This window comes from Tamandua tetradactyla, chromosome 8, assembly GCF_023851605.1.
Source record: "Tamandua tetradactyla isolate mTamTet1 chromosome 8, mTamTet1.pri, whole genome shotgun sequence".
NCBI classification, from domain to species: domain Eukaryota; kingdom Metazoa; phylum Chordata; class Mammalia; order Pilosa; family Myrmecophagidae; genus Tamandua; species Tamandua tetradactyla.
The window spans coordinates 92,949,351-92,976,711 of NC_135334.1; the positions used below are offsets into that span (position 1 = coordinate 92,949,351).

The 27,361-nt window shown below is 47.4% G+C and overlaps 1 protein-coding gene across 2 annotated transcripts in view; it reads right to left on the bottom strand.

Annotated features, from left to right (window-relative positions):
• The window catches only part of ABCC8 (ATP binding cassette subfamily C member 8), an 82,057-nt gene that overhangs the window by 38,903 nt on the left and 15,793 nt on the right, over positions 1-27,361 (bottom strand). For both annotated transcript variants that reach the window (XM_077114138.1, XM_077114137.1), the window contains exons 4-10: positions 26,710-26,876; positions 24,914-25,156; positions 23,914-24,102; positions 15,626-15,790; positions 12,128-12,283; positions 7,664-7,798; positions 7,161-7,323 (exon numbers count right to left, since the gene is read on the bottom strand). In XM_077114138.1, the coding sequence (XP_076970253.1) occupies positions 7,161-7,323; positions 7,664-7,798; positions 12,128-12,283; positions 15,626-15,790; positions 23,914-24,102; positions 24,914-25,156; positions 26,710-26,876 (1,218 nt within the window). The remainder of the gene's footprint in view (positions 1-7,160; positions 7,324-7,663; positions 7,799-12,127; positions 12,284-15,625; positions 15,791-23,913; positions 24,103-24,913; positions 25,157-26,709; positions 26,877-27,361) is intronic.

The following is a 27,361-nucleotide window of genomic DNA, read 5'->3' on the forward strand; positions in this document are numbered from 1 at the left end:
TGGTCCCTGCTCCCGGGAACTATGCTTCCAGAAAGTCCCTGATATGATGGGGGGGAACAGACCATGCTCCTAGGAGTTCCCAAACAGAAAAGAGAGCCATTTTCCCCATCCTTGGGGGATTCCTAATCTGATGAGGAGACAGGCTCCTGCCATTGGAGAGTTCCCTGTTTCATTGGGGTGAGGATGGATGTGGGGGGCAGTTTGCCAGGATAGATATGGCCAGAGCCTTTGGGGTACCGCTCACCTCTCTGACCATAGGCTTTTTATCTATACCAATGTCATACATGACCCTACTTTAACTGCCCTTACTGCTCACTGCAATGCCACAGCCCTGCCCCAAGGATGGGGATAATGGCATTCTTAGTTTTACCCACAGTTCAAGGGACAAAGCTCTGGGCCACAGGACACAGTCTACAGCCAGGATTAACTGGATAGAGAGAAAGGCAAAGTATCCCTCCCACACCTTCTGGGGCTCCATTCCCAGCTAAAGAGCAGGCTTGGAGTTGTGAATCGGTGCAGCACGCCTGAAAAACAATCCGGTGCTTTCGTAGCTAGAGCCACAAGTAAGTACGGACCTTCTGACCCTGTAATCCCTCCCCTAGGAATTTATCTCAAATAATCCTTCAACAGAAGCACAAAGCCATCAGCAAGATGGTGTCAGCTGCCACATTTTCTACCGCAGCCCAACAAACCCGCCACTGCCACAACAAAGCACCCCACACCCAATGGACGGGAAACATCCAACAGGAGGGGCTGCTTTAGTAAAGATGGCACAACAATCCTAAGGCAGATTTCTCAGTCACGAGACACAATCAGCATTTTATTCTAACGCATGTTTTCCTTGGTCCTGACTATTTTAATTTAATTTTTTTTCTATTTGATGTATTTATTCTTGCAGCTGCGTGAGCTCCTTTGAGGACTGAGACGAGCTTTAAATAAATTCAAAAAAATGAACATTCCAAAGCTGATGCAGCAAAGGGGAGAATACTTATGATATAATTAATTTCTGCCCCATTCCGGCTGCAGAATACTTATGATATAATTAATTTCTGCCCCGTTCTGGCTGCAGTATAGAGATGCTAAAGAATTACAATGTAATTTTCCATTTTCCTCTCTCTGACTGGAACAATGGCCTTTGTGCACAGAATTCTGAGTCCCCTTCAGAATGGAGTGTTGGGAGAGTGGAATCAACAGCTGCTTGTATTTTAAAGGCCTCTCTGAAGACCACCCCACCTAGGGCAGCTGCAGTTGGACCTGGGGACATGGGGGCTGGAGACCAGGAGGCCTGGGGTTGCTACTGACTCTGGCAATTCTCAGAGCACAGTAGACAGACCCCCTTGTGCACGAACTGGGGCTGGGGTGGGGGCAGGTGGAAGGGAAGGCTGCTGGGCGTCCCAGGTTTCATGGGTGGAAGACCTGAGACCTTGCTCCCATTTCCTGAACCAATAAGACCCTGCAAGACTCTAAGGTGGTGGGAGGTGGGAAGTATGACCAAGAACAGAGTTCTCTCCAACAATGGCGTGGGGGGGCTGACTCACCTTAATTGACTTAGAGAAAAGAACAAACATGACAATGCTTAAATCTCAAACATTAAGGAGCAAGAAATAGCAGTTAAATGACATTAAGGGAAAAGGGAAGATTATAATATGCTGTGCACGTGATGGCAATCATGGAGAAGTTCAGTGGCAAGTAGACAGGACTGTAAGGCAACCTATAAAAGTGAAAAGCCTCCCGTGATGATGTAGAAATATGGCAGAGGGTTTCCACCTCCCCCAGCCCCCACCCCACAAAAATAATTCTCTAAGTTATTCATTCAAGATTTTTTTTTTTTTAGGGTCTACCCTATTCCAGGCGCTGTGCTGGGTTCTGAGGGCACAACGGTGAACATTTGTGCCCGCTTTTCCTAAATACATCCCCACCCCAAACAAAACCAAACAGCAAACAAATCAAATAAACCCAAAGCAGGGTGCAGACCGCCAGCCCTCCCGGGCCCTGCCGGAGGAAAGCTGTCTGGTCTCCAGGGCCGCCAGCCTGGTGTGGCCACGCCAGGACCTTTTCATTTCCAGAGCATCAACAAGTATTTCAGAAGCCATGTGTTAGGGAGGCACAGCCAGCCCTCGGTGCCTCTGGTTAACTTCGGCTTTACCCCGCGGAGGAATCTGCAGCTCACAGCTTGGGCCTAATTGCAAGCTGCAGCCACAGGAGAAGGAAATGGGTGTTGTGCTCAGGGCTGTTTGCCATTTAGTCTGGTGATCAGTGAGGTCAATGGGGAAGGAGAGCAGGTTCACGGTGGGTGGGTGAGCATATGCCTGTCGCTGGCTGCTGAGGGGGCATGGCATGGGGCCCCCACAGCAGTCCACTGCCTTTTGCCTCCCTAACTGAAGCACCTCCCCTGCTCTCTCTCTCTCAGCCTCCTTTCTTACCAAACCAGGCTGGGACAAACATCAGCAACCCCCTGGTGCTGTGCCACTGGTGGGGGGAATGGTAGATATTAAAGCAGAATTTCAGAGATGCTGGAGAAGGGAGAGGGACCAGTCACCAGGTCACCTTGTCCCCCTACACTGAGTGTTCTGAGTCAGGGTCTCCACTGAGAAGGACAGACAGTACGGCTTGCAAAGAATATCCAGTCACTGGACTTCAGAGAGGGGCAACTGGGGGAGCTTCCTGGAAATGGGGCTTACCAGCCCCTTGCTGCCCCCACTCACAAGTGATGGAAGAGTTGCTTTTTGTTCTTTTGGTTTGGTGAGTGTGTGTGTTTCGAGATAAGAACTTCTCTTCCCCATTGGGTAAGGCCGGTCACATTCACCCAAGGAGACCCCACCCAATGGGGAAACTGGAAGAGATGGCAAACCAATTCTTCCTTTACTGAAGCTCCTTCAGTGCTACCCCTGCCCTCAGGATAAGATTCAAACTCTGAACACAGCTCACAAGGTTCTGCATAACCTAGTCTCGTCATTACACTCTCCACACCAAATTGGAAACTTGAGCACACCCTCAGGGGCCCTACTTCCAGGGCTGCCCTCATCTGGCCAACTTTGGGCTTCCCTGACACCCACCACGACGAGGCTGAGTACAATCCTGATGGGGCCCAGAATACCCCTTTCTGTTCTCATCACTCATGACACTGTTGCTGTCACTGTTTGATTGTCTGGCTGTCCTGCTAGACTGTAAGCAACCCATGGGCGGGGAATGATGTGTCTTCTCACCACTGCACCCCCAATGCCCAGCAGTGGGCCTGGCACACAATAGGTAATCAGTAAATATTTGTTAAATAAGTGAATGGAAGAAGCAAAAGAGGTCAGGGTCAGGTGAGTATCATGAAAGAGAAAGTGGAGCATTTGGAATTGACCCCATGGCGTGACCACCTGCATGGCCACAGCTTATGACCACGGTTCTCCACAAGACTGTGAGGGCAAGGACCATCCTCACCTCTTCAAGCCCTGAGGGCCTCAGCAAGGCCGGGCACAGAGAAAGGGTCTGGAATGGGGGCTGCACAAGAGACAGAATGAACCGCAGCATGTCGGCTGTTGACTGCTAGGGCCTAGGGACCCCTTCGGCACCTCTACAAAGCTTGTTCTCAGAGACAGAGTGGGGCTGGATCTCTGGAGTTATGCTGCTGATGCAGGGAAATATGGATTGCATGGGCTTCTAAGGGGACTGTCCGGAGCACTTATCTCCATCTTTTTCCAGATTTATCTTCTAGGCATTGGTATCCTGTCCATCTTGCAAGGTGTAGCCCAAGCATCCCCTTGCATGAAGCTCTGTGTGAACTCCCAGCCCACGTGGACTTTCTTCTTCTCTATTCTCTGCCATTTACAGGCTGGGGCCCCTCAGTGAGTCATCTCACCTCGCTCAGCCTCAGTCTCCTGTGTTGTAAAATGGGAACAATAGATCCATGCACCTCACAGTTATGAGATTAAGGGCACTCAGACTTGCTAGGCAGACAGCCCAGAGCTGGCCACCCAGTTTAGATTCCCCACCACACTGTTCTATGTGTGCTAGTTCTGGTTTCTCAGCTAGAATATGAACTCCTTGAGAATGGGGAGCACATCTTATTCCTTGCATTTGGAGGGGCTCACTCAACACCCATTGAGTGACTTATATCTCGATTTTTTTCTTCGTGGGGGAAATACTGAGACTGGATTTTGATGTTGGAGAAACTGTACCCGTCTCCTTTGTCAGCCCTCTGCCCTCCTGCTCTGGGCTGCACACACAGCATGCCAATGGCAGGGCCGTGAGCTGGAGTATCAGAAGTAACCTCATCTGCCTGCAGTCTGACTGCATGGCCAGACTGATGACCAAACTGAAAGCTCAGCAGACAGCACCAGGATGGGCCTTGTGAGGTAATGGGACTCCAAGACTCGGTACAGCACCAGGGCTGAGGACAAGAGGTGCCCTATTACTTCCAGCCTAATGACCTGTATCTTGATTCTAGCAACAGCACAGAAAGCAGGAAGGCTGGGAGGAGGGAAATGAAAACACACTCAAGGCATATACCTGAAGCCAGGAGGTGCCCCCACTCCCCTCCCCCCATCTCTCTCCAATTCCCTTTGCAAAAAGAAACACCTCCCAGGAAGGGCAAACACACTGAGCAAATAGCACTTGGCTTTAAAGCTCTCACTGAGGGCTCTTTCCTTTCCCTCCCTACTCCCCTATTCTAAGGACCCATCTGTTTGCCCCTTCTAGCTTGCTGAGTCCTGGACAGATGAGGGGCCAAGGGCAGATACCTGCTTGGCTCCAGGAGATCTCACACCTTCCAGGGTCATCTCAGCTTTTGAAAAGATGAAATCACCTTTCTCCAGGTCCTCCTGGTATCAGGCCTTTCAGAGTCATGGCTTGTCTTCTGGGGGCCCCATGGGACAAAAAGCAGCTCCTAAATGAGCTTCTTTGGGTTAGCCTGGGAACCTAGCCATCTTATGATGTCTTTTCCATAGGAAAACCTGTCTGAGGTTGCAATCTAGAATGCAGCACATGAGTACACATCCCCTGGGAATAGCCAAAGTAGCTGCCACTAGCTCTTATCTACACAACCTGATACTGCCCCCACTGATGCCTGCTATGCCAAGTAATCTTTTTTTTTAATTTTTATTAATAAAATCAATTAACATACAACATGAACATTCTTAACGTATGAACATGATACTTGCTGTGCTATCAATGGCTCATAATATCATCACATAGTTGTATATTCATCACCATGATCATTTCTCAGAACACTTACAAATGCCAAGTAATCTTGGGGATCCAGTGCCCCCACTTGCCTTGCTGCTTCCCTTCCCTCTCTCCCATCACAACTGTGGTGAGCCTGCCCTTCCCCACCCTGATATGCTGTGGTTCAGAGGGGAGGTCCCCTAACTGTGAGGGGAAGCCAACCCCCCAAACTCAGCAGCTGTTCCCACTGATGGCATGTCAGGAAACCAGGTATCTGTAACTCAGAGGGTACAACTATATACAGTGGGGGTGGGTGGGTAGGGGTGGAGTGGACGGGGGCGAGCAGAGGGGGTCTATGTTAATACAGCCAGTCCCAGAGGCAGGCAGAGCTGACACTTAGAATGTTAAAGGGGGCCTGGGGCTGGGGACACTGGTTTCCCTGAGTTCTCCAGATGTCCCTTCCCAATTCTTCCTCTCTCATGGAGTATTCAGCCTGAGTGTGCTCAGAGGTTCTGAGCACCACTGGACCAGGGATGAAGGCAAAAGGGGAAGACAGGACCCTGGTCAGCATCTCAGTGAGGAATCTAAGAAGCAGCAGCTGCCTGCCCTGCTCACAGGCCAATTCTGAGAAAATCAGACCCCAGCAGGACTTTCCGCACAGACACCAGTCATGGCTCGTGTCATAAACGGTGGATGGACCCCCTCTCTAGGCCTGGCCATTGCTGACTGGACCGGGGTCCCCTGCCTGAGTTATCGGACAGCATGGTCTGGCTGGACACAGGGAGGCTGACCCTCTGGGGTGATCACAGTGCACCTGTGAGGACCCTCGTGTGCATGTACATGGCTGTACATGGCAATCTGGAAGACATATCCAGGACATCCTTCACCACTGTCATGATACCTCCAGCCCCCATCCCTAGATGTATCTCTTCCTAACACACCAAATGAGCCAGAATTCAGCAGGGGGAGATGAACAATAGTGTTCCCTCCTATTTCCCTTTCCACTCTTGTCAGAGCTCATTCTAGGTTGTTCTCTTCTCCTAAGAAAAAATGGCTCAAAAACAGTGTCCCATTGTGTTCTAAATCTTCTTCACCCCACATAGGTCCCCTGCTCTTTGTGGAAAAGAGCACAAGGCCAGGAGTTGAGAGACCCCCTGAGAATTTAGTTTAAACTATGCCACAATGTTACTGGGTGACCACAGACAGATACTGTCCCCTGGGCCTCAATTTCCCATCTGTATGAAAAGGGGCTAGACTGGATTTATCTCCTCAAATCAGGCTCCCTGAAAACACAAGTGGTTTTTAAGCTGGACTGAGACATTTTATTGATGAATTGAAGCAGAACAGTCCTCCCAACTTGCAAAAAACATTTTCCATTCATTTCTTCTTGCCACATCCTGTGTAATCTCCACAGATAAATCTTCTAATTCACAAATTCTCTTTTCAGCTATGCTAATTTGTGTAACCCATACACATTAGGAACTTTGCTTTTTATTTCTTTTTTTTCTCCAGGGACTTCCACTTGGCCCTTTCTTAGTGGTTCTTAAGCTACACAGCTTAGTGTAGCCTGCCAGCTCTGAAATAGATTTAATCCAAAGATATACTTGGGAAGTACCTACCATGGGGTGGGGCCTTGGAATGACTAAACCAACCTGGACCAGATAAACTTGCCTGTGTGAGAGTCCAATGGTAGTCACAAGTTAGTCTGACTTATTGAAGGGATGTCCTCACACTTATAAGAATTTGAAACTGTTGTTATTTATTTACTGCCATCCCTCGATAACATCGCAGCTCTGTGAGGAATGGGACCTCATCTGTCATTCTCATAGGCTTACAATACATATTTGCTGGATAAATGAATGCAGAACACCATGAGTTCTGGAGGCTGAGCTAGTTTGAGGCCCGTCTGGGTGAGATGACCCCAAAGCTTCCCTCCTCTGCCACCCCCTGCTATCCTGTTCTAGCATATAAGCAGCAGCACCCAGGCTGGCAGGTTGGGGTTGACTCACTGGAAATGGAGGTGTAGACGGCAAAGGCCCTGAGGCTGGTCATCTCCTTCCTGCGGGTCAGCTCCACCCGCGTGCGGAAGATGTTCTCCCAGGCGTACAGTTTGAGCAGCTTGATGCCACGCAGCATCTCGTTGGTCTGCTTCAGCCTCTCGTTGGAGTACTCCTGCCGGGGACACCGAGTCAAAGAAGAGTTTTCTTCTTTCTTCACCCACCCGAGAGGAAGGAGCCGAGTCAATGCCCCCACCACCCTGCCCAGCTCTTGTCTTCACAGGTAGTGCGCTCCACTAACCCTATTTCACAGGTAGAGCTGAGGCCGGGACAGCTCCCTGCTCAGAGTCAATGACAGCGTGTGCGTGGAGGTGGGGGTGGGGGACTGTTGGTCCAGAGCAATGCTAGGGGAAGAGGAGGCAGAGCTGCTGATGTGAGGGGGAGGAGGGGAGAGGGAGCAGGCAGACATGTGGAGGGATGGGGAAACAGGTGTGTGCACACATGTGGGCACTCACCAGTGTGCTCCGCTGGGCCTGGGAGAGCTTGGTGGCCACAAAGTACTGGACAGGGGCCAGGAGAATGATGACGGCTGCTCCGATTAAGGCGCTGACTCCAAGGATGTAGTAGAGGAGAATCACACCCACAATGATCTGAGGAGGACCACGGGGCTGAATGCCCTTTGACCTGGCAGCTCCCCTGCCAGGGGCTATTGACAAAACCCCCAGCCCCCAACTGTGAAACATGCACAGATACTGGGTTTCCAAATTGTCTGAGGGTGGTGGGAAGCAGGGTCACGTTGGGACAAAGCAAATCCAGAGGAAGGGCTAAGCATGAAGGGTGCTCACACAAGCAGAGAGTTTCTGGGCTGGTATCTAATTGCATTTATCTCAAGGATGGCTGCAGCATTCTCTCCCCTTTGCTTTCTGAGACATGGAAGTCTCAGAGCTGAGATCACCCAGTGAGTGGGACAGCACTTTTTGTTCTATTTCATGGATATCATGGTTGACATTTCAGCCTCACTGGCAAAAAGTGATATATGAGCAAAGGGACGAAACTGCTGCCTCCATGCCAGACAAAATCAGCCCAGGGTCTGAGACTTGACTTTTCATTCTTATGCTCCTGGCAGCTAATTTCTTTTAATGAATCTGGCCAGTATTCTCTGAGAAGGGAATTCACACTGTTTGTAGCTTTCTGTAAATGGATGCCCACTTCTGAATATTTATGAGAAATGTAAATCACTCTCACCAAGTCCCTAAATGTCAAGATGACAGTTTTTCAGGGTTTCATCAAAGGCAGGCACCTATAATTACAGGGCTTATTCTAGGGGGAAAGAAGATCTGCCTTTCTTAATTGAAAAAAAAAAAAGATAGAATTTCTGGCTTGGGTCTGTACTTACTGAACCCCACAGCAAACTGGCATCAAGTTTTCTCAAGGACAGAGGGAGAAGTGGGAGGTTCTGCAATTTCTGTTGACCCCTGAATGCCTTTTGCATTAAAAGATATTTTAGGGGCTGGTGAGTGAGCCCCTTGACCACCCGCCTCCCAGCATTAAACTGATGTTAAATGCTGGCATGGATGGGCAGGGGAGCACATTAGGACATAAAGAATCTCCCTACCCATGCTGAGCCATCACCTTCCTGGAAAATTATCACTGGCATCCAGTCCTTTCATTAGTTGTGCTCATATGGAGACAATCAGAATGTCATCCAGCCAATTTGAACTGAGCTGGATACCGTTCAGCTCCCAGGCCTTTAGTCAATAAGCGGGCATCTGCTGGGGTTGGCTCCCGCACCCACACCACCTCCACGTCCATGGCAGCTGCTGGGGCAGGAGCTGGGGACGCAGCAACTGCGGCTCCTCCCATGCTTCTACTCGTGCTTCCCTTCTCTCCTTTGCAACGTCTCCCTGTGCTCCCCAGGCTCCCCGGCCCGCTGCTCTCTCCTACAGGGGTCTGAATGGGCCCCACTGGGGAGAACACCAGAAATCAGGGATTCTGGGTGTGCAAAGCTAGTGTGGAGAATAAGTAGGCGATTTTGTCTCCTAATCACAGGTTAGGAGAGCAATATAGGGACGTGGGGAGAACACAGCACAGTCCCTGAAGTCCGTGGCGCTGGGTTTGAATGCAGCCTCAGCACTTACTCGCTGTACAACTTTGGGCAAGTTACTTAACCTCTCTGAGACTCAGCTTCTTCATCTTTAAAATGGTGATTACAATGTCTACTTTGCAGGACTGTTGTGAAGATTAAATGAACCTTTATGATAAGCACATAGAATAGTGCCTAGAACCTATTTGGAGATGAATGCAAGGTGGCTAACCCTCCTTCTTAAAACACACACACAAACAAAACAAACTAAAAAACCTTCATGAGAACCCCGTCACTAGGGAACCACTGAAAGGAGGCACGAGGGTATGGTACTGCAACCAGCTTGCTGTGTGACTCGGAGTAAGGCCACTGCCCACTCTGGGCCTCCAATGCCAATGGGATGGGGGAACAAGAGATGCTCACTGTGGCCAAGTCCCCTAGCCTGGTGTCATGATAAGCTTTGGGCGGTTCCAATATAAATCTCCTGAAATTATCAGCAATATGTGTGAATGTGCATTTATTTGCCTGTGGAACAGTCTGCGTGTGTTATTAGGTTTTCAAAAGTGTATGTAAAGTAGATGGGTGGTTGCCTAGTGACTGTTAATGGGTACAGAATTTCTTTCGGAGGTGATGCAAATATTCTAAAATTGATTGTGGTGATAGTCGCACAGTTCTGTGAATATATTAAAATCCATGGAATCGTACACTTTAAATGGGCAAAGGGTATGTAAATAATATCTCAATAAGGTTGTTATTTAAAAAAAAAAAAAGCATGTGACCATAAGAAGATTAAGAACCAGGGAGAGCCCTCGGGACTGTCAACGATTACGGTTCTTGAGCTAATTCAATAGTATAAAAAGCTTCATGGAGCCTGCGGCTAACCACAGCTGCTTTCTTTGCATTGAGTCTGGGATGGTATCAACTCTGGGTGGGTAATGCTGGTTTGGCAGCACGGGTCACAGGTGTGTGTGACAAAGGTAGAGTCCTCTGATGAATTAATGGATGCCAAATCACATTAATGATAAATAAGTAAAAGTAAGTAATCAGTAGGGACAAAAATCCTCACCTCCCTCTGTCATAAAGGTTATATTATAAAGTGAGAGAGACTGAGTCAGCTTCAGACCCAGGTGGATGCTATTAGTTATTTAATCAGTCAGTATCATTAGCTATAATGCACGTATAATACATACTGTAAGTGATGGCAAAAATGAAGCAGTTTTGATGGATGAAATCTTTCGAGACAGGTTATTCAAGGGGACACAACAGAAAGGGTGCCTGTGTACAAAAGGCTGGGAATTGCATTAGATGAGCTCCCCGGGCCCTTCCATAGCTTTTGTCATCATTACTTCAACCCGGCAGAACGAGAAAGGGCTGAAGGCCCGGGTGTGAGTAAGTGGTAATGGGGATTGCATCTATGGATGTTTCCTGCAAAAAAGGACCTTCAATTTCCTTGTCCTACATCTCCATCTAGCCTGGCTGCCTCCCAATATTGCCTCTTCTCCTATTTTTCTTAAATGTCTTTTATTTTTATTTAACTTGCATGGGGAGGCACTGGGAATCGAACCCGGGTCTCCAGCGTGGCAGGTGAGAACTCTTCCTGCTGAGCCACCGTGGCCCGCCTGCTTTAATGTCTTTTAAATCTAGATTTACAGGTACAGAGGACCAATAAAAATGACTTGCGATTAAGGTTTGTGGACTCTGTGTCCCAAGAAGCAATGGATTCTGGGTTGGTGAAGTCCTCACTCATACCACCCGCGTGCATGTTAGAGGGAGCCGATACTGACTTAGTGGTTATTTGGTTCTCAGCACTCTGCTGGGTGCTTTACTTAAATCAACTAATCAAATTGTCAAAACAATCCAGAAGAAAGGAATCGTTCCCATTTCATAGAGGAGGAAACCAAGACTCAGAGAGGTAAGGAATGTGAATCGTTTGCCTCACCTGAGGCCAGACCGTTTCTGCTGCTCCAGGCAGCTGCTGTGCAGCCTGCAGGCCCTCTGGGGATGGCGCAGGGACCTGCCCTTCTGCCTGTGCACCAGGGTAAAGAGTCACCAGTCCAGGGCTCACCAACTCCATGATGGAATAGCTCAGGATGGGAGATGGAGCAGACAGGGTCTCTGGTCAAGTAAACCAGGCTTGGGATTCTCTTACAACCATTAGCAGAGAATATGTCTCCTCCAGAGCCAGCTCCAAAGTTTGTCTGGCTCTAAAAAGTATCATGCTTTTTATTTTCCAAAATAATATATGCTTATTGAAAAATTTAGCCAATGCACAAAGAAAGTAAAATTCACTGGTAATCCTATCATGTGGCCTTCCAGTTCTTTTTTTTTCCATGTAAATCTGTGAATGCATACATACATATATTCCAAATTTAGTAGAAAGTATACAGCATATGCTATTTTGAAACTTACTCTTTTGGCTTAAAATACATGATGGAAAAAATAGGAAACAAACAAAAATACACTGTGGACACTTTTTTGATATAATTAAGCACTTTGGTTCAATATGACTTATAATGTCCATCAAAAGTATTCCTCACATGGTTATTCTATAGTTAATTTAAGGCCGGCTGCATTTTTAAAATCTCAATGAAACTGCCTTTTCTGCCCATCAAGACAGATTCCCAGACAGCTTGCCGAGTGTAGCACAGTATAGCGATGCAGGGATGCAGCCCCTGGAGACTTCAGGGTACCCCAAGAGAGTGGAAGGTTAAGGCAAACATGCTTAGGCTCAATTAAGATAGGAACTTCTACAAATCTGAGGTCTGCAAAGATGGAACGGAAGATGGGGAGCCCCAGTTCCTGGACATGCATAAGCAGATTCTGGTTTTGTGCCAACACCCCCCCCCCCCCCCGCCGCCCCCGCAACCGCACCTCGCACCCTTCCTCCATCTCTTACCTGTACTGGCATAGCCCAGAGATTTGGGCACAAGAAGAAAAACCACATAAGCTGGTTAGTATCGATGGCAACCAGGTTACAGATCTGGCCAGCAGTCATTTCCCCCATGGACAGGTTGGAGGTGGACAGGTGCATAATTTTATTGTAAATCTTGGTCTAGAAATGAGAGCAGAGGGTCGCACATTCACCATCATCATCCCAATAGACACCCCAGATGCCACAAGCCTACAATGTGCCAGGGTGCCTCAGACACCCTCCATGGGGTCTCCAACTAGCCCTGTACGGGGGCACAGATGATTGCTCTAATTTTACAAATGCGGTAGGTGAGGCTCAGAGAGTTAAAGGGCTTCGATCACTGATCGCGTAAGCCAGCGAGGCAGCAACCAGTGAGGAAGCACAGCAAGCAAAGGCTTTCCCTCGGGGACAGGACTTGATCAGCTCTTAAATATTAAAAGCAGATCTTCTCAACCACTTGGACTTTTTAGATTTATCACAGGCCAGAGGAGAACACACTTTAGAGCCATAAAAATGACAAAGTTGGGCAGCCGTCTTATTTTAATGTGGCCGTCTCCAAGTGGGGAGGAGCTTCGGGGCCAAGTCCTCTCTTAATGGAGCCTTGGAGGGAAACAAGGGTTTGACCAGTGAAGGTCTGACACGAGACGCGGTGCAAGTGTCAGCCAGTCCTAGTGCCATCCCCAGGGCCCAGCCACCCTACTGACCTCACTCTGCTTCCTCGGGTTAGGCCGGGACCAGCCCCGGTACCGGCACCCCCCACCCCCCACCCTGGAGAGCTCTGAACCTGAAAGCTCTATCTGAAGAGTGACCGTGCCTCCCAGAGAGATGGCAATTTTCCGGCCATGCGCTCTTGAACAAGGAAAACTGCATTCTCATCTTAAATGTCCTAGGGATGCCTGCTTTTTGAATGAAATTTTATTGTATATTCTATTGTAAGGTAGATTCCCAGCCCCTAATTCATCTTTTATGTAAACCTAGGTTTTTGTGTGTGTGGCAGTTTTCCTGAATGCATGAATCTCTCTGTCTTTTTGCAAGCTTGTATATACCATGGGTAAGGTTGAAAATAATAGCAATGATATTTTTGACATATCTATGCAAATCACTAGGTTATATAAAATTGTGCTTCAAAGAATAACCCATCTAGTCCCAGGGAAGTGGGACATAGAGTAATTTGCCAAATGAAGAATTATTAAGTAAAGTCCAAGATTCACAGAAGTGCACAATCTACTGAGAACTAGTGTATATGAAAAATATATACTATATAAAATGCAGAAGCTTTGTTTAACTTTTTTATGCAAAAATCATGAAACTCAGACTCATGAAGACAGAGACCCTTATTTATAATATTCTGTTAATGTCTGAAAGTTCTTTTCTAATTTGTTTTCATAATTAATGCCAACATTTCCTTTCCATGGCATATGAATTAATCTCTCTTATTAATGCAACAGGTTCAGACAGTCTGATAAAAGCAATTACATCTTAACACATTAAAAAAGCATTTTTAGCCTTTCTAGCAGAACTGGAAATATTGGGCTGGTGTATGATTTACGACACACAAGTAGTGAGTAGATTTAATTACAGAATTGTCGGACCACAAAATCGGCTGTTGTGTGCACTGGAGGGGACTGAGCAGGAGCTGGGGCTCTGAGGGAAGTTTTCTGAACTTTCTTCCTTACTCTGGTCCCCAGGATGCTTACAGAGTGTTGAATTTTCCCTGGCCTTCCCCACCATTCTCACATGATAACAACCCTGAGGAAATGGCTCTGCTTTCTCAGTGAAAAACCACTGGGCACAGTCAGGGACCCCTGTGCATGCACAGCTATTTGGGTTTTGCACTAGGCAGTGCCTGGGGGCACCAGTCATCTGAACTACAACAAATTAACCCGAGTTCAGACCCTGACATTGTCCCTGGCCTGGGCTGTATCCTTTTCTGCTCAATCCCTTTTCTGAAAAGCCTGGATCCTGGCTTCCACAGAACCCCTCAATGTTAATATTTCTGAAGACCACTTCTGCAAAAAGGGGTTTAGCCACAACTAGGAAGTTTAGCCACAACTTCCTAGAGTTCTATGACATCATGGAAATTGCTGGGTATGGCAGAGTCTGTGTGTTGCTGACAAGTATCCATATTCTTTTCACAAGAATTTCTATCATGGGATATATGGTTATCAAGAATAAAGACTACAGCACAATACTACCTAACCGTAATACAATTATGTTAAAACACTGAAAAAAAAAAAAGGAATAAAGACTACATTTTCCAGCTCTCTAGGTATGATTATGTGGCTAATTTCTCAACAGTGGGTAGAAGAAGAAGAAGTGATATGTGCAACTTCTGCATGATGGCCTTAAAAGGAAATGGCATTCCCTCCACTGTTCCTTCTTTCTTCTTACTGGCTTAAATGTGAACATGATAGTGGCTGTTTCAATAGCCATAGCAGACCATGAGGTAAAAGTCACATGAGCAGGTTAGCAGAGCAATATTATAAAAGGAGCCTGGGTCTGATGCCTGTGTAGCTCCCAGCCCTGACTCGATATGAAAAATAAATAAACATCTACCATATTTAAACCACTATCCTATCGGGTCTGTCTATTCCAACAGCTGAACCAAAATGCTCATGAAAACATCAGGACTTAGAATGTTGCCATGACCACATTCCCCAAAGGGGCCCCAAATTTCCTCTGACTCTGAGCACCCTTCCAACCAAACTCTAAAAATGAAGCCATAGAAGGCAGGCGTGAGAGCTCAGACCCAATGATCAGATCAGTTCTCTCTCATTAGGGCCCCAAGATTTAAGAGCTCAGATAGATCTCAGAGGCTATCTAACCCTTTCTTTCTTTCTTTCTTTCTTTCCGTCTTTCCTTCCTTCCTTCCTTCCTTCCTCCCTCCCTCCTTCCCTCCCTCCCTCCCTCTCTCCCTCCCTCCCTTCCTTCCCTCCTCCCTCCCTCCTTCCTTCCTTCCTTCCTTCCTTCCTTCCTTCCTTCCTTCCTTCCTTCCTTCCTTCCTTCCTTCCTTCCTTCCTTCCTTCCTTCCTTCCATCCTCCCTCCCTCCCTCCCTCCCTCCCTCTCTTTGTCTCACTCTTCTTTTTCCCAGAGAAGAATGCTTGGTAGCAGAACCTGGAACACTATGGAAAAGGATTCTGAGGCTACATCGGCACTCAGTAGTAAAGACCATGGTGATCAATTAGTGACATCAGTCCCATTCAAGGCTGGAGAAGGTGGAAGCCCGAGGGTCGAGCCCTTGCTATCTCAGACCTAGACCAAGGCTCCCACTTTACCAAGAAGAGCGAGACAAAGAGAAAGGCCTCGCCTCGCCCACGGTCACATGACCACTAGAGGGCAGAACCAGATTTCAGCCCAAAGTGCTTCTACTATCCCACATGGCCTTGTCAATAGAAGGAATTTACAGAGTATCATTATTGCATGCCCATGGGGATGAATAACATGGTTCTTGCTGTGAAATGACAAAATAATGGTCCAAGTACCTGTATTGCCCCTCTCAAGTTTATTCCGGTTTCAATGGCAACGTAGTAGGATGCTTGCAGGAATGTCCTTTGCAGTAGGAGGGCAAGGAACAGAAGCACGGCTAAGACGTAGGCATTTGCAAGGAACTCTTGGGATGAGACAAAGTAAACACCGAGAAATTGTGTCTGTTGGAAAGAGAAGTTCGGAGGTGGCTGTCATTGCAGAAAATGACCATCATTAGTGCATGCTGCTGTGCTTTAATGGCCATGATTATTACAGGACTGTACATTTGCAAAGATTTGTACAATTGTTTATGAGTGGAAATCAGTTGGATGAATCCAACTAAACATTCCTCTAACTACAGGGGAGGGTTGCTTAGACCCTCTCCATCTTCCCATTTGGGGGAGCAGAATGGGCCCCAATTTTAACCTTAAAGCCCATAAATATGACTCCCAGCACTGTGGTCACCAGGCCCGGGGAGCTCTCTCTGAATGGAACAAGAATAAATAGAGTGAATCACAGAGCAGCCAAAACCAGAACTGCAGAATAAATCCCTCCATGTGTGCTCTCTATTTCTCTACTACAAAAACAGGAGCAGTGGAGGCCTTGTCCCGTACTTGCCAACCATTTTCTCCGTAGTGATTACAGGGCAGAAAAGACCAGTGGAAAATGTTGACACTGCCCAGGGCCCAAGTGAGAGATGGGCACGTGTCGCTGACAACAGACTAAAATGATTTCGGACCCAAGCCCCCACTTTTTGGGCTCCCCAGGACTTGCTCTTAAATTGAAGGTACAGTCCTCTTACTGCAGTCCTAGCAAGAGCGCAGATGACAATCAGTGGGAAAAACAAACGTTTTGGTTCTGTTGCTAAAGATATCAGGGATCAACAGCATGTCTGTTTCCAAATTCGGCATCAACAGCTCCCAGGAAAACTTTGATCTTGATAAGTCCATCACTCGCCAGCAGAGCCACAGCAACATTTCCATGAAGACATAGCTCTCCCCTTCCTGAGGCTCTGCCCTGAACTCTGCAAAGCTATTTGGGGGGGGGGGGGGGGGGTATGGGAGCTGCTGCAGGGGAAAGAGCCCTGGGAACAAAGTGAAGAGAAGGAGCCAGGGGTCATGTTTCAGGGTCAGGCTGAGAGCGGAGGGCCTTGGGGAGGAATCCTTTCCCCGGAGTTCAAAGTTCCTGGATCCTGTGATGGTAGAAAAGACCTCACCCCTCGGTGTAACAGGGGACCCCCTAAACCAGACCTCACTGCCCTCTGGAGCTGTCTGGTCCTGCTTACAACCATTTCTCACTTGCTGTGTGGGACAGGGGTCTCCCACACTTGGGGACAGCAGGAAGCAGATGCAGGGAGACCCCTGAGAGAGGCTCGAAGGCTTTGGCACTCTGTCCCATTTGTCCCAGTGTATCTGTAGCAGAGGGAGCAGGGAGTAGGGGATGGAGACAACATTGCAGGCAGCAATATGGGACTGGAAATTAGGCTGCAGGGGAGAGATCTGACCTTACATGGAGGAAGGGGCAGGAGACAACACTGGTCAGGCACAGAACTCTAAACCTCTAGTGAGACGGGTCCCGCACTGGCTCCATTTTATACAAGCGCAAATGAAGGCTAAGCATGGGTAAGGGGACAGCTCAAGGTCACACGCCAGGAAGGGGAGAACGTGGGAGCGTGTGCCTGTGGGATACCAAAGCCCCCATCCCAGACCCGCTCCCCAGACCTCACCCAGCCCTTTGGCCTTTGGTCTCCCCATCAACAGCTACCGGCTCGTGATTTGTCAGGATAGAATCAGGTTCACTCAACTGGTTCTGGGTCAAGATTATGGGCCTGTCACTTAGGGAAATCTGGTCCTGTTGCAATGCCCTGGAGTTCTTCCCTCCTACCCTGCTCTGCAGAGACCTAGCTCTGGAGAAGGAATCCTTTTTTTTTTTATAAAGCAACAAAACACGTTCTGGGAGTTTATTCTGAAGGAGATCATTTAACACAAGGAAATGGTTATATGCAAAAAGACATTTATATCTCCAAGTTAGAGAAGGGGGAGGGTGGGAAATCCATGTGAATATCCAGCCTCAGGGAGTGGTTAGGTATGTAACGATACTCAGGGCAACATATGCACCCAAGAACATGAACCATCCTGAAAGCTATCTGGTAGCATGAAACATCACGCAGCATGCCAGCCCACGTGGGTGCTGTGTTACAATGATCAGAAAGCAGGCTGGAGCATGAGGGCTGGAAAAATCCACTGATCACATATGCTGTTTGGTCTATGGGTGGTATTTGTTAAATGTACTTCTCAGTATGTATGCAAGTACATTTTTTAAAAAATAAGCAAGTGAGAAAAATTTATTGGAAAGAAAAAAAACATTCACTTGAGGGGTGAGCATAGGCATGCTCAAGGGAGAGATGCACCTACAGTACTTTTTTTTCAGTTTTTTTTTATTAATTAAAGAAAAAAAAGAAATTAACACAACATTTAGAAATCATTCCATTCTACATATGCAATCAGTAATTCTTAACATCATCACATAGTTGCATGATCATCATCCTACAGTACTTTTTCAACAAGGCAACAAATTCTCTCTTTGCAGCTCTAGAGGTAATAGGTTGACACATACACACACACACACACCCCAATCACTGCGCCACGCCCTAGGGTCAGATACTCTATTTCTTTAGGATCATAAATTTTATGACCTGTTAACATGAAAATCTCCCTGCAGGAATGAGTCATTACTGGATCAATCTTCAGTGAGATAGTTAATTTAGAAGGGATGAAACTTGGGATAGTTAAGTTTTGATTAAGTGGGTAGTAGACTTCCCAACAAGAAGAAGAGGGCTCTGGGAAGTCAGGGACAGGCATATGGGCACTAGCTATTGCCCAGCACCCTGAAGGCGTCATGATAGGAGAGAAAAGGCCAACGCCTTGCAATTCGACACTTGGCAGGTCAATGTTTTGGAAGATGGGTTGTTCTAGTCTTGCATTTTCACAAGCTCTCAGGAAGAAGAAATTCTGTTCGTTTCTAGGGGTTTCTCCAGTGCCCGTGGCACAGAAGATGCTCAATAAATATTAGTCGAATTAATAAATGCATGTTATTGTCACACCCTATCTACTTTCAGTAGATGTTAATACACATTTCCCCATTTTGCAGGTGAGACCACCAAGGCCTGCAGAATGTAAGTGACTGGCCAATGGCACACAGAGCAAGTTACAAATGTAGGTCAAGGACCCAGGACTCATCACCCTATAGTTCTGACCCCTGCTGTCCCTGCCTGGCCAGAGGTGTGAGTAGAAAGGCCACGCTCCCCTGTTCTCAGGAGCTTAAGGGAGGGAAGATCACTTGGGATACTGCTTCGTATCTGTGGCAGGGCCCAAAAGGTGAGCTACCCATAGGCCCAGCCCTGGGAGGCCCTGGATTAAGACACCTGTAGGTATCTTTGACCACCTGCCACCCAACACATCCATTCATCTATCCAAGACCATTTGACCTGGTGGTTAAGAGCCTGGGCTTTGAGGTCTGTTATATCTGAGTTCAAGTCCCACCTTATCATATAATAGCTGTTGTGGCCTCAGATAAGTACCTCAACCTATCTGAGCCTCAGTTTCCTCATCTGCAAAATGAGAGCATAAGAGTCTCTACTTCCAATGGTTCTTGTGAGAATTCAGTGTAACAGTGCAGATTAAAAAATATTTAGTATGCAGTAGCTTCTGCATTATTAATTAAAGAAACATTTCCTCTGTACCTCCTGGATGTCTGGCACTGAGCTGGGAGCTGGCACACAGAGGTCAGACAAGATAGTTATGGTCTTAGGGGCTCAAGGTCGAGTGCCAGGAAAGAAACAGGGCATGCCTCAAGGGCGGAGGCCTAAATTGCAAAGGGAGCACGGAGGAGGGGCATCTAATTCAAGCAGGGGAAGACTTCCCAGAGGAGGTGATCTTTCAGCCAAATCTTGACAGCTGAGAATAGATAGGGAAGTGCAGAGGGTGCCCTGGGCCACAGAGGTTGCATGGACACCGTCGTGAGGAGGCCAGTACACATACTGACATCTCAAAGTCACAGAAACAAGAATGCATTTACATCCACAAAGTTACCCATGGTGACAGCCACAGATACAGGCACCCGAACAGGGACACAGATACACACAGTAAAAGACACACTGAGACGCCCTGGGACAAACACAAGGACACACACACATAGATTCATAAGCAGTTCCCAGGAGAACTCCTTCACAAATACATACTACACCCACAAACCTACACACATTTTTTCACAGAGGCATAGAGGCCATTCGCATATTTAGCTCTTAGATCAAACCCAGTCTGATTTTTAATTTCCCTGGCTCAGCTGGGAGTTTAGAGTAACGCTGGCAGCTTTTGGATGCCAACAGTTCCGGATGAATCCAAACCTCTTCCCCTCCAGCATAGATCCCTGGCAACCCATGGCAGGGGACAGATTGAGGTTGGGTGTGGGGGCGTGAGAGGGGCTGGAAGGAGCTGGAACCCTCTTTGTGCCTACCCTTGGGAGTGGCAGGGATAGGGCATCAAAGACCTGGCAGGCCAAAGACACTTCCAGTAATTAAAGAAGAAATAAAAATATTCGTCCTTGTGGACATCATGGGTGCTGTGTTTCTTGCCAAGTGTGAGCGTCCTGGAAAGGGAAGAGAGGACGGGCCGGCCACTGATCGTGAAGTGATCGATGGGTGCCTGGCTGCACGGATGCAGGAGGTCAGATTCAGGTTGGGCAGAAAGAAGGGCTTCCTCGCCGGGTTGGCTGTTAGACACTGCAACGGGCAGCTCGGGAGCTTCCTTTGGGGTCATGACCAAAAAACCCATTTCTTCAGCTGGGTAAAGACTAGCTGCTGGGAGGCAGGAGGATGGACCAAATGACCTCGGTAAATCTTCCCTGTCTTCCATTTTCTGGGCTCAGAACCCCAAATGAGAATTAAGCCAAATCCCAGGCAACGACATGATCAAGGATTCTTTGTCACGGACACTAGAGTCTATATTTACTTTCAATTCTCGTTTCTGTCTGTAACTTGCTGATTATGCTTGGCTACAGGGAACAAATACTAAATCTGATAAGGCCTGTCGCCACGCCACCGAGGCAAGGGCCATCTGGTTCAGGGATTTATGTGCTGACAAGTGGGACAAGAGCATCCCAAAGAGAAGGCGATAAATCCTAGGACTTGTCTGTAAATAAACAAAAACAAAGATAACAAAGCTAATGTTCAGATAAGCTAAAATTCTGAGTGTTGTTCTCACTTCCTTTTTGACACATCTTGCCTCAGAGCCTTATCCTCAAGAGACTTCCACAAAGATTTTGGAAAATACAGGAAGAGAATGATGTAGACAAGAGGATAAGGGCTCTGGCCTATGTCAGTACTCTGCAATATTAACAACTGGCTCCCTGTTGCTATGCTATTGTCAAAGTAGGGTATTCTGAGGTCTCCTGTGGCTAGATTAAAGGTGAAGATGACATTCTTTTTGGACAAGAAAAGCAGTCCCCTGTCCTCTCTTTTTCAGCCAGGTAAAGTTCAGAGGCTAAAGCCAGAGAAGGCCTCAAAAGCCATAAAAGTTTAAATAGATAAAAAAGAGTCTTCACATTCTCAATTGAACAAGAAATCTGCTGATTCCAGCCTGGCCAACTCCTACTCATCTGTCAAGGCCCCATCAAATACCCCCTCCTCTCTAAATCTTTCTATGACCATTGGCCGAGTTGGTCACTCTCTCTTTCTGCAGTTCCTTGGATGTACCTCCAAATAGTAGTTTTTCAACACATTGTATAAAAATATTTTATTTGAACTACTCCCTCTTCCACTGCATTTCACATACCTTGGAGCCAGAGGTGATGACTTGATAATAATAATAATTTAATATCATGCTTTTAAGAGGCCAGACTACAGAGTGAAAAGAGACTTGAGTTCAAATCCTGACTCTGTCACTCATTAGGGGAAAGTTACACAACCTCTCTGAGCCTCAAATTCCTTATCTGTAAAACAGAAGTAAGACTATCTACCTCATGAATAGTATGCTATGAAAATGATAATTCATTAAGTTTGTTTAAAAAAAAAGTCTATGCCAAAGGCTTGTTTTAGGGATTAACTGAGATAATGCATGGATAACTCTTGTACAAGCCAGCGATGTAATAATCAGTCAATAAGTAGTTATTACTGTTTAATACTCTTTGTCATAATCATGGCCTCTGTATCCCAACTCAGGCCTGGCACGCAGTAAGGTTCAATAAACATTTGCAGAATAAATCAGAACAAATGGATTGGACAGCTTCATATTCTTGACCAAGACTGCGCAGAAGATCAATTACATCCCCAGAAAAAAATTAATATAAACCTCCTGAGGATTAACTGCTATCTGCAAGTTTGGAGGCCACCAGATGAATAGTATTACACAACGGGGTGCCATCAATTATTAAGATCCCTAATTGCTAATTCTCTGCAACATCTTTGGACTGCCTGTTTGTGGTTAAGAGATTATAATGACGTCCTCGCTGGGAAAATCAGACACTGAGTCTTATCAGGGGTGAGACATTTATCATTTTGTGACTACCTAAAGCCAAGTGACAGCAAAGGAACAGGTGAAAGAAAAAAGGTCTTCTCCCTGAACGGGTGTTTTTGCTGCAAGCAGGGGAAAATAAACCCTCAGAAACCCTCTTTTGTCCAACAGATTTCAGTTTGTAGAATCTTTAGAGCTGGAAAGGCCACTGGGTATCATCTAATCCAATGGATTTCAGATGTATTTATGCCACGAGCCCTTTTTTTGTGGCGGGGTGGTGGTGCATGGTCTGGAAATCGAACCTGGGTCTTCCACATATGAGCCCTTCTTTAAAAAATAATTTTTAATGGAAAGCCCTACCCGCTGAGGTTCCTCTGTCCCTGCTTCCCTGTCTCCCCCTAATGTGTCACTGCAGGACCCTGAACACGAACCCAGAGAGCTGAAGCCATTTGCAAATTAGTGGCAGTGCTAGGGCTGCAGCCAGATCTCCTGACTTCTCTCTCCTTTGCTGCCAACTATATCTGAAGGAGTCAGAGAGACTGCAGATCCCTGTCTTTTTAGTGAGGAGAAAATTCAAGGGTCAAAGCTGTGAGCTCTCTAGGGACCCTTCTGTTCCTCTGTTGTCTGAGCACCAGCACTAAAATCTCAAGCTGTTTCATGAGCAGTGTTTGCCCTCTTCCCCACAAAGACCAGAGAACAGATTCCTTTTCTGGAATCAGTCCCCAACCCCAGCACAGACACCAGCTCCATATCCATACCCGTGGTAACTACTCTCATTAGCCACAGGATCTCTGGGGCTGTCCTTAATGGAATTTATCCCAGGGCTTTATGATAATCAACTCAACCAGATCATTCCATTTCTATTTCACTCAACATACCTCAACTTGACTCAGTCCACTTGAAGCTAAAACAATAAATAGTTACTGATCCTCTACTATGTACAAAAAGCCAGGAGAGTGGCTAAGGCAGAGTTCCAATTGTTTTCTAGGATGTTTCCCTATCTTCTTCCTCAGTACAGAATCCCTGCTTATTAGTTGTGTATATGACTGCCTAGAGTAAGATTACATTTCCCAGCCTCCTTTGCGCCTGAGTGTAATTACATGATTAATTTCTGGCCAATGGGATGTGGGTATTCCTTCCACTTTCTTGCTGGCTGAAAATGTTGTCTTGATGGCTGGAGCTTAAGCAGCCATTTTGGATGATGAGGTATAAAGCTCTGTGCTAAGGATGATGGAGAAACAAGATAGAGGTCATGGAGCCACCATACCAGCCTTACATAGCTTACTTTTGAGATTTATTTATGTGAAATAGAAATCAATATTTATATTCAAGTCACCGTTGCTGTGGGTTTTCTCTTACTCCTAGCCAACCTACTAGGATTACTCTTAATCCTAACTGGTAAGAGTGCTGTGGATAAAAAAGACAGTACCCCTGAAAAATCATTTAGAGGATATTAAGTTGACATGAAAAAAGAAAACCCACCATATTCAACAAATCATAGACTCTCTAGAAATTGGGTAAACAAATCCATTTCCTGCAGTCTGCTGAATAACTAAACCACCAGAAGAGATATTACATTGGTGATAGGGTGGTGAAGAGAAAACAGCACCATAAAATCAATTGGGGTACAAGTTCACCTCTTGGCATTTCTTTTGACCAGATGCAAAGCACCCTCTGGAAGGTGTGAGAAATTACCCCTGTGCAGCCCCAGCTCACATACACTGGCCTCTTGCATACTCTGATGCGTGAATGAAAACCCTCCAGGGGTACCCTGCCCTATCCCTCCAGCAGCCTACCTTGGGCTGGAAGACACGATTCTCCTTTCCAAGGTGGTCCACAATTCCGAAGATGCACAGTGGCCCGGCAAAGCCCAGCAGGTCAGCCAAGATGCGGAAAGTGCTGCTTAGGACCAGGCGTCTCCCAAAGGCGCAGCACAGTGCCTGCCAGATGGCCGGGGCACCCTGTGTGTTCTGTGCATCCTTCCGCTGCCCAGAGAGACCCATTGCCAGGTCAGCCTGGCTGAGAGTCCATTCACAGCAGGACCCCGCCTCCCAGGAATCCCCTGGCTCTTGCTGCCTGCAGAAACCCAGTGACCAAATCTGCTGCAAACATGCAAACTCCAGAAAGAAATCACTGGCTCTATCAATGCCAACTTGGTTCAGATGGGGAAACTGAGGCCAGAGGGGTACATGATTGATCAAATCACATAACGGGTTAGAGGCTGTGTGCAGAACAGCACAACACTGTAATAAGGGAGTGAGAGGTAGTGGCATGTGTCACACTCAGTCATTACTGTTTGCCACCATGTCTGCCTCTGTGTCTCTCCGGGTGCTAGGGCAGAGGCAGTGGAAGGAGCACTGTATTGGGAGTCCAGTGAGCCAGACTTGAGCAGATCATATCCTTTCTCAGGGCCTCAGCTTCCTCCTCAGTGATATGGGGAGACCCATGACTGTCTCAATTCACAGGGTTATTGTAAGGATCATGGCTAATACCCTCCACATTTTGTGCGAATTCCCATCTTTAGAGTAACTGAACTCCTGCTGGAAGGGCACAGGGGATGGAGGAGTCCAGTGGGGTCGTTTCCCTTTCCACGGCCTCAGTTTCCTTATCTGGTCAATGGGGGTGTTGGACCAGCTGGCCTAAACTGTGTGATTTTGGATAAGTCCCTTCCTCTCACTGGACCTCAGTTTCCCCACTTGCCCCACCAGGGGTTTGACTTGATGCCTTCTGAGGTCCTTGTCTGTGACTCTTAACTGGAGGACAGAGAATGGAAGGTGTGGCCATGGCCCCACTGACCGCCTGGGCGTCGAAGGCACTGCAGAGCCGCTGGTAGTTGGTGAGAGCCCTCATGGCAATGGGCAGCTTCCCGATGGCGCGGAGGTCAATGGGCTTCTTGTGGGCGGTCTTGATGAAGGCGTTCATCCACCAGTAGGTGCCCTTGGACAGCAGGTTCACGAAGGGCTGCAGGAAGCGCACCCCCAGATCCTGCAGGTCCTCGGGGGGCTTCACCTCCCTCGGCGTCTTGAAGAAGATGTATCTCTGGGGGGCACATGGGTCACCAAGGATGGTAAATGCAACTTCCCAGCACCCCTTCCCCATCCTGGCAAGGATTGGGCTTGCGATGTCCCACCTTGACCTCTATCAGTTAAGGTCAAGAAAGGGATATTCCAATATCTCCTGGTCACCAGCAGCAGGGCCTTCTGACTCTGTAACTATTCATGGAAGTCTACTCTGAATCCCTCGGGCTGCTCTTCCAGTCGGGCTGGGGAAGGGCAGGCCTCTCCCACATCCAGCACTCTCGAGATCCGAGAACAGCGCCGTGTTTCTTGCAGGGGTGCCCTCCAAATTGTGCCTTTTACACTTACTTTAGACAAGTGTCCTCATCTAAAAAGTGGGTGATACTTTTCAGGGTTGCTGTGAGGGTCAGCGGCGGCAGGGAATGTGAAAGGGCTTTGTGCCCTGTGAGTCACCAACTAAAAGCAGAGGAGCTCGAGAAATGCAAATTAAAGTAGCGCTTATACTTATCAGACCGGCCAAAATTAAATAGATAGAATCACCACTGCGGCTGGGAGATGGGGAGAGGGCGCCCTCATTTATTGCTAGTAGATGACGACCTTTTTGGAAGGTGATATGCACATAGATGACAATAAAAAATGCAGACCTTTTGGCCCACTCCTTGGAATCTCTCCCACAGAAATAAAAGCAGCAACACATAAAGACATATGTATGTTTAATATAGCGTTATTTATGAAGGCAAAAACTTGACAACAAAGTGAATGCCCATCAATAGGGTGATGACTGAATAAAATAAAGACTCATCCACATGATGGAATGTGGTGCAGCCATGAAGAAGCCTGAGTTAGAGCCATGCCAGGCGAGCTGGAGGGAGACCCGAGCGATATTTTTTGGGTGAGAAAAGCAAGGTGTAGAAAATGGTGCATGGTATGATCCCAGTTTCATAAACCAAAACTGAGGGGGTGCAAACAGTATAATTATTTATATGAATGGAGCAAAACAACTTGAACAAATATCTTTTCGATAGATTTGCATAGCGTTATATACAAATGAAGCATAGAATGAGACATATTAGGTTGATAATCTGGGTCACCTGGGGAGGTGGGGGTGGGGGCTGGGGAGGGGCAAATCTGAGATGGGGGGAGGGCAAGCACAAAGGATAACAAAACAAAGGACACACATGCCCTCAGGCGTACTCTTGTGTGTGCACCTGTGACTATATGAATAAATTAAAACAAAAATAAGCCCTCCCCCCCACCAAAAAAAATAATAAAACACAAAACAACTGGAGAAATTGGGTACCTGAAGCTTTTCCTTTTTCTCTATGGGATTAAACTCAGAACCCTGCAATCGCAGCCAGCACATCCTGTCCCTCTCCTCCCCATCCGGGAGCCTGGGGTGGAGGGCGGCTGGGGGCGGCTGTGCTGTCTCTCCCCAGACCGCTCCCGCTGTCCCTTTGTGGGAGGTGTAAAGGAAGGCGGCTTTTCCGGGCAGGGCTAATGGGCAGGATGGGGGCCCATACCCTGTCCCGGGGCAGGAGGGGCCAGAAGGTGTCGGTGGGCAGGCGTCCCACTTACCCTCACTCTGATGACATTGACCTCCACAAGGAGCAGCAGCCCGTAGAGTGTCACCAGCAGCCCCGTGAGGCAGAAGCGCAGCTGCGAGAAGCCGATGGCGTGCTCGTAGAACTTGACAAACTTGATGGTCTTGGTTATGAAGGCCAGGGTCCAATAGACCAGCAGGGCTGCCGAGGAGAAACAGGAGGGCATGGAGGGCAGGTGTGCGCACGCCCACGTGTGTGCAAGCATGTCGGAGAGGGAGGTGAGCATGCATGGGCATCCAAACATTTCGAGTGTGAGCGTGCACATTTCTGAGTAAGGGGACACGTGTGTGTGACTACATCTGAGCGTGCCATTTTGAGATGAGGGACATACACTGAACCATTTGTGAGAGGCAGGTTCAAAAACCCCAGTAACCCTACAAGTTGATCAGCCAAACTTTCCTTAACAATAAATAAGAGTAGGAAAATTGTTTCTTGAGTTGAGGTTGCAGGCATTGTGCCAAGAAAGCCCTTTGAACGCACTAGCTCATTTTTTCTTATTCCTTATAATAACCTTATGAGGGAAGTACTGCTGTCACCCCTCAATTTGACCAACAAAGGAATTGAGTCAGAAAGGTTAAGTAACTGATTCAAGGTCACCCAGCCTGGGCGAGCCTAACACTGGAGCA